This window comes from Thermobia domestica, chromosome 11 (genome assembly GCF_964235325.1).
Source record: "Thermobia domestica chromosome 11, izTheDome1.hap1.1, whole genome shotgun sequence".
In the NCBI taxonomy this organism is placed as follows: domain Eukaryota; kingdom Metazoa; phylum Arthropoda; class Insecta; order Zygentoma; family Lepismatidae; genus Thermobia; species Thermobia domestica.
The window spans coordinates 70,063,698-70,075,597 of record NC_137464.1 but is presented as its reverse complement, the minus strand read 5'-3'; the positions used below and the strand labels follow the sequence as shown (position 1 = coordinate 70,075,597).

The 11,900-nt window shown below is 34.1% G+C and overlaps 1 protein-coding gene across 1 annotated transcript; it reads left to right on the top strand.

The window, feature by feature from the left end:
- Positions 1–6,291: 6,291 nt before the first annotated feature.
- Positions 6,292–10,286, top strand: LOC145664164 (uncharacterized). Its single transcript, XM_081730571.1, has 3 exons — positions 6,292–6,502; positions 8,887–9,268; positions 9,952–10,286. Exons 1-3 carry the CDS (start codon positions 6,341–6,343, stop codon positions 10,044–10,046), a joined length of 639 nt encoding a protein of 212 aa, XP_081586697.1. The 5' UTR covers positions 6,292–6,340; the 3' UTR covers positions 10,047–10,286.
- The last annotated feature ends 1,614 nt before the right edge of the window (positions 10,287–11,900 follow it).

Below are 11,900 nucleotides of genomic sequence, written 5' to 3'. Positions count from 1 at the left end.
AAGTGGTGCTACTAGAGACGAAACTTGGTGTTACATTGTACAGTCACGAACATTAATAAATGGAGGCTGAAGACATTATTTCTTATGGCTCCAACCTCCATTTATTAATGTTCGTGACTGTACACTGGGTGTGAAACCATTTTTAGTTTTATATCCAAACTCTACTGTGGGAACTGTCTGCCTCCCATCGTTTACACCACTGATGAACCACTTCCCATCGCGTCCCATACAAGCGACAGTTCAGCGAAATAACCAACTGATCTGTTACCATAGCCAATCTATACGGAAACGCTTAACATAATAGGCGTTCTGGTATTGCAGTCTGATTCACACAAAAACTGTTGCCAATTTAGACATGCCTAAATCTAACCATTTTCATGTCCTAATTAGCTATAAGAAATGTAGTTTAGCAATCAATTATAATGCTGGATAACTCTACATCCATGATTGACAAGTTCTATCCATTTATTCTTAGGAGTAATTCAACCTCTTTTAGAATTATAATTTTTACTACAAGTATATGAATTAAGACGAAGAGTAGCTTCCTGTTTTTTCTAATCCTCCATCTTGCAGCAACATTCATATTGCCATATCAGAATTGCTATCTTACTTGCATAACTCTCACCAATTCGTCAACATCTCGTGGTAAATCGGGGCTTCAGAAATATTGTCTTCACATAAGTTGTGTTGTGTATGATTTGTAATAAGTGTATTTTTAACTGGGACTACACTTTCAATGTTATACTTTATCAATAATGTCTAAAATATAGCCAACATTACCATGAAAATTGGAAGCAAACAAATAATACAAAGAAGTTTAGTACATCTAGTCAATAAGGGACCAAAATGTACCATAAATACATAGGAATTCTCAATGATCTTGCTGATTTCAAAATTTAATGACTGACGATTATTTATTCACAATCTCTAAAAAGTTTTAGTGTCTGGAAAAACTCATATTTAGTTACGCATTCTGCCGCTAGGACGAACAGTATGTGAAGATTGCAGGAAACAAAGACAGTAGAGCATTTTCTCGAATTGCATGTAAAATAGTCTCCAGATAAAAATTTAGTGCTTCAAGATGTTTCGGGACGCCATGTGTACATGCATCATTCTCGTATAATTGGAGTGTATTTATTTTGTAATGATTTGTGTTATCTTTAAATGTTCACACATGCTCTTACATTGTATATATTTACAATACTTGTCGACCAAGTTAGAGTTTTTACGTTGTTAATCATGTTAAACTAAAACACGTTAGAAATTTAAAACTTGAATATAAGGAATGTTCCCAAGGAGAATAGAAAGCTATAGTCTTTTTTTTGCAATACTAATTTTAGGATACATCAAATTACATTTCTTATGAAAATCAAATACTGCGAATTGTTCTAGACTAGTGCTACGATTTTAAAATAGGATGAGAAGATGGTAAATTAATTCCATATATAGGGTGGACCATTTATCTCGACATGCCGTTGTAACTTCTAAACTAATACGTACAAACGCCATGCAAATATCGACAGGGGAAAGCATTGATATACTCTGCAATATAATCAGAATAACAGTGTTGCCAAGTCAACACAAATTTATATTTCTTGAAATGGTACTACGTTATGTTATTTTAAATCTACATGTAAAACGATGATCTACAATACTACACTTACTACACAGAGAAAAATCTGTTCTCCGGACAGCGGTATATTGTATATACAAATATGGTATTCTCTTTCTTGCTATAGAAATCAGTACGGAGCATACGTTATCCGTATGCTACATAGACATTGCCCTTAGATGTTACATCATGCCGTTGCAGGATGTCTGACATCTAACAAGGGAACCTTCCAAAAATGATACTTGCAGTGAAAGATGTGACCTATGCCAATTAAAAGAGCTGTAACAGAGATGAGCATTCCCAAAAAATTAGCTGCCCATAGCAATAGGTTCAAGAAATATAAGGGGTGGAAGTTCGGGAAACGGCAAGATTGAAGGGGGAAAACTGCAAATTCCGCAAAAAAGGGGAGCACGGCAAAATACAATGCTGACAAGTGATGTATAGAAAGAGACTTGCCACAATAGGAAACAAATGAAGGACACCAGTAGGGCTAACAGTGTTGCCAACCGCAATGAAAAGTACATGTTTTGCAAAGAGCACTATATGAAGTGAATGCAATATTCAGTGTCAACCTGTCTTGTAGAACATAAGATATGACGTGTGTAATCAGTGGTACAATCTAACAAAAGAAAATAGAAAGAAGTACGAAAAATACGGAAGAAACGGAGTTGGCCATAATGCGCCACATTTGAGCACGAGCTGTGCATATTAGACTGAACAAAACAAGAAAGCACCAACTATGCAGGAAGCCGACGTACCTAGAGTCAAAAAGAAAATCGAGTTACAAAGTTGGCAATACACTAACCATGAAAATCCAGACAAGTCTAATATAGTTAGGCCACTCGCTTCACAAAAAGAAAATTCCGGCAACAGGCATTAGCCTTCGCATCATTTGTGCATGCTCCTCAACATTGTACGTGCAATTGTTCGATGAGACAATGGTCCAAACAGAAGATACATTTGCAGTGAGCACAGCGGAATACTGCCAATCCGTCACACATTGTACAATGATCACTGTGAATGTCTCGAAGCAGTATTCTAGAAGTGTCGGAACCTTTGGTGGTCTTTCACATATCCACACCTGTAGAAAGCAAACAATCAAAGGCTTGAATAAATATGCCGTAAAGTGGTAATGGGTTAAGTCTTGAAGTTTCAGAAAATTCTCGCGGGACCAAATGTTAAAGTGAGTATCTGATAACACAAGCTCTGTAACGTAGCGCACAAAGTTCTTGTATGGTCTAAAAAAATAAACATCAAGTGGTTGTATCAGACCCGTGCAACCAGGAGGGATCAGCTCAACTTTGAAATTCACTCCGGATGGTACATGCTCGTAGATAGCAAATGTTTCCTATAGGTGTTGTTGCACATTCCATGATCTATTGAAAGAGGTACCACTCGGTCCCTGTTACCATTTGAAAGTTTGAAGTTGACTACTGGGGCCCTATGATGGGCATCCTGGAGGCACTTGTTTCTCACAGACTTTTATTACCCCCTGGCATTGGTACATTCCTGCACAACTGGATAAGTCTCATTTTTGTTCATTTCGCAAATCTTTCAGGTCACAAAGTTTGGTGGGACACCCTGTATATTTTTCGTACTTCTGTTCTTTCTATTTTCTTTTGTTATATTGTACCACTGATTAAACATGTCATATCTTATGTTCTACATGACAGGTTGACACTGAATATTGCACTCACTTCATATAGTGCTCTTTGCAAAACATGTAATTTTCACTGCGGTTGGCAACACTGTTAGCCCTACTGGTGTCCTTCATTTGTTCCCTATTGTGGCAAGTCTCTTTCTATACATCACTTGTCAGCATTGTATTTTGCCGTGAACCCCTTCTTTGCGGAATTTGTACTTTTCTTCCCGTGTCCAACCTTGCTGTTTCCCGAACTTCCACTCCTTATATTTCTTGAACCTATTGCTATGGGCAGCTAATTTTTTGGGAATGCTCATCTCCGTTACAGCTCTTTTAATTGGCATAGGACACATCTTTCACTGCAACTATCATTTTCGGAAGGTTCCCTTGTAAGAATTTTCCGTATATCGCATGCATATATTTATGTTACCTTCGTCAGTTATATGTTATATACGTCCATTTGTATGTGAGATCCTGACCGCCTATATTGTCTCATACGGAAAGTACGTACAAATGGAACACTTATACAGAAAGTATTATAAAACATGCGTTTTCAGTTATACGTCTGCTGTACGTTAAGTCCAAAAACTACAGGAATTACGCATGTAACCTATCTTTTTGAGTACACCACCTATAATTTTTTTCTCAATGTATGCAATGTTTCAAGCTTAAAACGCTACAGTATCACAAACTTCGAAAATAACTAAATTTTTTTTTTGGGGGGGGGGTTCTGTAATAGTAATAATAAAAGTGACACAGACGGCGTAATGCACTTTCAAAGTATCTTCGTGTTGAATACTACAGTCATCATATGGCGTATTTTAAATAAGTAGAAACAAATTACAAAGAATTTAAAATTTAGCTTTTTTTCAAAGGACTTTATTTCGAAAATTATTCAGATAAGAATCGCATTTATTTACGTAGATGGTTTTCTATAGTTTTAAATATCACTAGGAATGCAATGGATGTACCCGATTGCAATGAAATGAGCTGAGCGAGCTTAAACTACGTAATCATTCCTGGCCATTATGCAATAATAAATGCCATTTTTAATTGTTGACAAAAAAATCGCGTGAAAACTTTTTCCCCATGTTAAGTCTATGCAAGCGTTTTTCGGTGATTATTCCTCGATGGTACATCGGATTTTTGATTTCGACCTATGTTGTCACTCAACACGACATACTCTATCAGCGTGCTAAGTTTTCTTGAGATCGGCCAAACGGTCTAGGAGGAAGCGTTTTTCGGTCATTATTCCTCGATGGTACATCGGATTTTTGATTTCGACCTATGTTGTCACTCAGCACGACATACTCTATCAGCGTGCTAAGTTTGGTTGAGATCGGCCAAACGGTCTAGGAGGAAGCGTTTTTCGGTCATTATTCCTCGATGGTACATCGGATTTTTGATTTCGACCTATGTTGTCACTCAGCACGACATACTCTATCAGCGTGCTAAGTTTGGTTGAGATCGGCCAAACGGTCTAGGAGGAGTTCGCGGACAACCAAACGGCTAACCCGAGTATAAGAGCTTCGCTTCGCTCAGCTCAATAATGACATTTACTGCAATTTAATATCTCAAACCATTCTGGAAATAAGATAAAAGGTTACATTTGACACATTTCTTAAAGCGGCGTATTTGCTTGAACTTTTAAAAGTATTTTTTTATTTACTTTGCATCTATAACATTACAGCATTACTTTTTGGTAGTCATAATTACAAAAATTCTAGGATATACATAATTTTAAACAGTGATCTAAATTTTACCAGTATTTACGTGTTTATCATATCTCCAGAACGGTTTGGAGGTTTATCATATCTCCAGGTGAATAGAAAACTAACATTATATTCTTCTGGAAGAGTATAATTTTTTACAGTATAACTGCTCGTGTGTGAAGACATAATGCGTTAAGTAAATACCGATGAATTGAAAAATATATCCTTGTCGTGATTTGTTAATTGCCATGCAAAGTGTTAGGAACAACCAGAATAAAATATGAATCTTGAAAATAAAATCTACTTGCGAAACAGTGGCTAATAGCTTAGGTGATCTTTACTTCGAGCCCAATATAATTTTTGCGAAATATCTACTGAACATGCATTTTCTTCTAGGTGAAGAATGATGAATCAAATCAGGTTTCATAACCTTTAAATAATGTAAAATGGATCGAATTGATGACAGATCAAAAATAGAGAAATCTTCGCAGTGGAAACATTAACCATTGATGCTGTGTTTAGTATAACCATCAGTGAAATTTTGCTTCTACTTTCTGTTGAGAAAGGAAGTTTACCATTTACAATATTATTATTATTATTATTATTATTATTATTATTATTATTATTATTATTATTATTATTATTATTATTATTATTATTATTATTATTATTATTATTTTGAGAAATGCTTAAACTACTTTTTGGATCAAAAGATCTAATACATTTCAATCAAAATTTTTCTCGTAAGCCTTATATCTGAAGAACAACATATCGTGTAGCTAATTCAAATTATCACTTAACTCAGTATGATGTGCTTATTTCGTAAACAATACCAAAACTCGATTTAGTTGTTGTTCAAAAATTTTGTGACTCCTGATCCAAAAACTATTTATTGGCCAAGATCGCAATATTTTGATTCATTTTTTGGATCATTTCTAAAATTCTTGTTTTCAATTGTTGTCAATTAACAAAGAAATCAAAAGAAATTTCAAAACAATTACAAAATATTCTTACAAAGGAACCGTATTTAAAGTATTTTTATTTTTCCGATTATTTTTCATAAGGCACTACAAACTGTTCACGTGATCAAGTCAAGGAGAAGTTAAGTAAGACTCATACAATACTTTTTTGTTCTGTGGAAAGGTGTGATGATTAAATATACATACTCCGCGTGATTCCACTTCATAATATTTAAATGCGTACCTTTTATATAATATAATCTCTGTTCTTGTTGTATCTTCTTATCAGTATTGTTAACTTAAAAAGGAAAAAAATGATCTGTAGGTCAAATCTTATCGATAGAAATAAGTGGGCAATATAAAAGGGTGTTCATTCAGTGTTGTGTACACCGTAGTTAGCTGAAATCTAGCTAAGATGGTTCACTACGCAATCTTGTTGATCGTTGCAGTCGTCAGCCACCAGGTTGCAGGACATGGCTTCATGTCCGAACCACCAGAGCGCTCTTCCATGTGGAGAGCAGGTTTCAACGTCCCACCCAACTACGTCGACACTGGACTCAACTGTGGTGGATATGATGTAAGTGTATAATAAAAATAACAATAATAATAATAATTATTATTATTAAATTTATTACTATACAAATATCGATATTATTTTAGCAAAGGGTTAAAGTTCTACTGGAGATTTTAAAATAATTGATCATTTGTAAGTTTTCTATCGTAAATTGGTGTAGCTTGAACCATTCATGATGTATTAGGTTGAAAAGTAAAAGTAAATATACAGTGTACATATTGGCCAGATAGTATAAATTATTAAATTAGTAGGACGGAATTATTAACGAAAGAATTTTGTACTTAAAATTAGTTTCGGAACCTATATTTAATCAATCATAATAAATACTGGTATTATAAATATTAACACTTAAAAATGTCAGAACACAAGAGTTGAGAATTTAAAAGATTTTTACAATATATTCAAATCATAAATAACAAAGAATTGATCCAGAAATGAATTATAATTACCTCCGTAGCACTTAATAGAGGACTTAAAACGAAGTTTTATATTACAGTAAATCACAGTATGAATGCTAGTAACTGTTATTAGCACTTGATACTAAGTAGGTCGTAGAACAGGTACAAAATAGTACAAATTCAGTTGTCAATTGTCTAAATTGAGTCAAGATAAATCAGAAGAATGCCTATAGATATGTAATTTAAGCTTTAAAATGTAACCCATAACTCGCGAAAAGCAATGAAAATAATAACTATTTTTTGTAATTTTTATCTGGAATTATGTTTTCTTTTCACGATTGTTATTTTATTTACATTTCCTGTTTAATATAATCACAATACGGAATCTATAAATAGGAAACATAACTCAACAAAATTATGTTGTTCTATGAAAAAAAAAGTATATGTAGACAAAAAAAAACGTTGAAATAAAATGGCACTTGTTTAGTTGATATTTTTCTATAAAAAAGATAGTATCCATTTATCAACCTACACATGTATTTGCCTCATAAACTAAAACAAAAGATATATCTAAATTTTATGCGGCTATCAGACTATGACATATAATAACATAAACTGAGGGGAAAATTAAACTGCTATGACTACTGCTTCAACAGCAACAATCACCACCACCACTACTAATATTACTACTACTAAAATAATAATAATAATAATACAATACTTTTCCACTACCTTGTATCTAGCGCGTGCTCTTTTGTTATATGTTATCCCGGGTTCAATTCCTGAAAGGAAGTAGATTCATTTTACATATCGTCGGATAAGAACCAGAGGAACGTAACTCCAAAAATGCGGTTTTTGTTTTCTTCATGTTTGCATATAATTTTGAAAGCCCCATTTGGTGTAAATGAAACGGAATGCTATCTGTTCTCCCTGTCGATCATCTATTATAATGTAGCTCAATTACCATCTTATTAGAAGCATCTCTTTCTAAGAAAATAATATTTTTGTCCTCTCGCCTATAAACCTACAAAAATGGAGTTACGTACCTTTGCTTCTTATGCGACGATATACTCTCAGTGTTGGAAACGGATGCTAAATTTCAACAAACAAATAATGATAATAATGATGGCATTAATGATGATATTAATGATAATAATAATATGAAGTCACAATTATATATACAACGAAACAAAATTAATGAACTCATATCTCTAGTCTAAGTTTTGGGAAAAGCTAATGTTAATCCTGTTAATAAGGTTAACCCCCAATGCTTGCCTCGTAAATGGAAGTATTGCCTCGAGTTGAACTTACATTCTTCCTGTTTTTAGCTTAGTTTCACAGTAAATGATAAGACGACATCTTTTATATATAGACCTTGGCTAACCTCTTTCGAAAATCTTTTCCATTTCCCCAATCTTATTGTTTCATTGTTCAGTATCTCTGTTCATCACCGATAATAATATATTAGTCGAGAATCTATAGTTTCATGTGAAATCTAGACCACGTGTATTCTTACAGAGAATCAAACTCATGACTTACATGTTAAGAATAACGACTATCAATTAAATCAGAAGGATTTTTTTTGTGAAGTTTATTTCGTGTTAAATATCTCGTTGGGTAGTATCTAGAGTTGTATTAATAAGTAAAATATTAATGATAGTGAAAACTTACATAGGTAATCCATAACGAAGTTCTTTAGTTTTCATTTACTTATACTTCATTTTCAAAGGCAGTAAGTGAGTTACTTTGATAACAGAGTCTAGATAATTGAGACAAACTATTGAACAGTAGATAATCTCGAGGTAAATTTTAGGCTCCTGTTTACTTCTTAAAAAGCTCCCAATGTTTGCTGGCTTTGAACATTGTGAAAGAACAACATTCCTGTGAGAGATGTACCGGTACATTTTATAATTACAATTTCATTGCATTTTGTAAAACTATATTTCTTCGTCTGACTCATTAATTTATGTGTTTATTACCATATCATAGGTGCAATGGCAACAAAATGGTGGCAAATGCGGACTTTGTGGTGATGACTTCGCCTTGCCCCAACCTCGTCCCAACGAATCTGGTGGCACCTACGGCACTGGAGTCATCGGCCGCACATACAAATCAGGTGAAGTCATTCAAGTTGGTGTGAACATCTCAGCTTCCCACATCGGCTGGTTTGAATTCCATCTCTGCGAACGTAACGATCCCAACGTCATGGAGACTGAAGAATGTTTCGCCCAGCACGTTCTGCAGCTTGCTGATGGTTCTGGCACTCGCTACCCACTCAGTGACTACAGTCCAGGAATTAGGAACATCGAACTCCAATTGCCCGCTGGTGTTACCTGCTCTAACTGCATCCTCAGATGGCACTGGGAGTGTGGTTAGTATTTATGTTTTTAAAATCAGAAGTTGCATTTTGTTACCGTTCCATCCAAGAACTATCTATTCGGTAAATGTATTTCTTGTCATAATTGCCTCGCATTTTTACCAAATCTGAAGTTACATATTTCTTTACATCCAATCGTAAAAATCTATTTTAAGTGATGAACCCCGAGTAGTAATCTAGAGGCATGTACTGGAGAACACTTTATTTTCTTCATATATACTAATTGGTCTGAAAAGCAACGTTTGATATATCAATTAAAATTTAGTCTTTTCTTTTCGAACGAAGTCTTGAAAAAAGAAATGGTTATATCAAAACTCTCTATCTTTTTATTATATATCAAAATGATAGTTAATTTCTATTGTTAAAATAGGCTATGTATGTACAATGTAAGAACAATGAACCTTCCTTTCTGCTTCTAAGAATCTACATCTTGATATTGGTTATTTTGCTTAGTGTCATATATTCTTGTATACTTCTATATATCTTTAACTGAAACAACGGCAACATGTCCCAATTTGCATTTTTATTGAGAAACAGTCATGTTTTCTATAATTATGAACTTTAAGGCATAGGCGAAATAATTTTATTACAGTATCGTACTTCAGACCTCTAAGAGGTGGAGGCTAAAGAATGGACAAAACAATCGGTATTATAAAACGTATATTTTATCTTTGCAGGTAACAGATACGGACCTTGTGGAGATGGTACCTCTGCCATGGGTTGTGGTATCCAAGAGACCTACAGGAACTGCGCCGATGTTGCTATCGAGTAAAAGTCTATTCAACTCATTATAACATCTGAGTGTTTAAATGAATCTACGGAATAACATCTGAGTTTTATTTTCAACTTTTGTGTTTATATATTTCCAGACATTTTTGCCTGGAGTATTGAAAGACAAAAGTTTGACATTAATTTGAAATGTGTACATCTATTCTGTTACTAGAAGATTGGCTTATGTAGATTTCAATTTTAGAAAAAAGTTCATGCAAAAAATAAATTTCTTAAGAAGCAATTGATTGCTTTATTTCATTACTCTTTTTAATATTGTATATATGTAATTTTATGTCACAACTTGGAAGGTTCTAAATTTAAGTAGATCTTGGCAAAATAGTACAAACGTAAGTAGAGCTTACATATTTTTGAAAGAAAAAAATGCGTTTTCGGTGAGAATAAACCAACAAAATTTTATTCCTTTTCTTACGAATAGCTGACAACAGCAAAATAATATCCATTAATTGTATCACTTTTAAGATACATTAATTATAAAACTCGACCGCCATATTCTATGCAGTATGTTACATTACGTTGTGTACATTACAATTTTTCGTCGAATTTTCCATCACGATTACATGAATAGTAAAAGTATATTCAGTTTTTAACTTTCCTGTGAGAGCACGATTTCTATTCGGCATTTTGAAGGCACATGAAATAAAACTAATTTCGTTCCATAACAGGTAAACGTTATATCAAGTAAGCCGTGCTTACTTATTACCGCGTCCGCTAGTGGCATTCACGCTGTTGCCAATTGGTACGACATTTTTGTGGAAACAACTATCCATTTCTTGCATATTATATGTTTTAAACCAGAATGCTAAACATAAATTCACAAATGACGGAACAATTCAGCTTTCAGAAGAATTTTGTTGGGACTCCAGGACAAAACCTCGTAATAATGGACAATTCCGTAAGATACAGAACATATACTAACCCTACCCATGACGTAAAAAAAAAAGTGATAATGATAACATGGACGTACCGAATAGAGTAATAATCAATATCATTTACACAAAAATGAACGACCATTGAAGGTAAGATCTCCCGACTTTTCAGTCACATCAATTGAAGTTAGCACCACGTGTTGTTGCATGGTAATGCCTCTCTTCAAATTGGGCCGGATTATTACCCTCCATTACTCGTTCCCAGCGAGAAATCGTGACGTATTGATCATCTCATACTTTCATTCTGTCCTCCAAATAATCTGTTCTTGAAACCACCAAGTCGTCCCAAATGGGAATAAAGCATGGCGGATATCTTAACTAAAAGTACCCTTAAATGTATTTATAGTATACTACCAAAAGCCACATACGGATGAAAGTTACTGACGTTCCATAAAGAGAAGGTTCAGGTGTCATTTGCTGTAGCCGTAAGCTTCTTCAGATCAACGTACCAAGGAGAAAGAATTGTCAAGTAATTATGTGTCTGAGTTCTTCAGAGTCAGATATCTGCATGTGGGAACCATTCTGTTATCATCACTTACAACATCTTGTTCATTTCTATTCTTCATCAATTTTTTCCGAAAGAGATACAGGTTTCCGATACTCTAGTATGTGCCACAATTTGTTCGATTTAATGGTAGTTTACTGCATTCACCTTCTTCATATTACTATTGACTACTATCTTGTTCTTGTTTTCTTGAACAACGTTAATACTCGTCATTATATATATTCACTATATATATTCACTTTCAGACCAACTACACTCCTTAAGAAAGTTATTTGCACCATGCATCCATCGTCAACGTATCCAATCAGCTAGATATAATGAAAGAACATTATAACCTTATTTGAGGCGCATCGTATCAAAATCCGCTAAATCCATTTTTTAACGAAATTGAGTTATATATCGC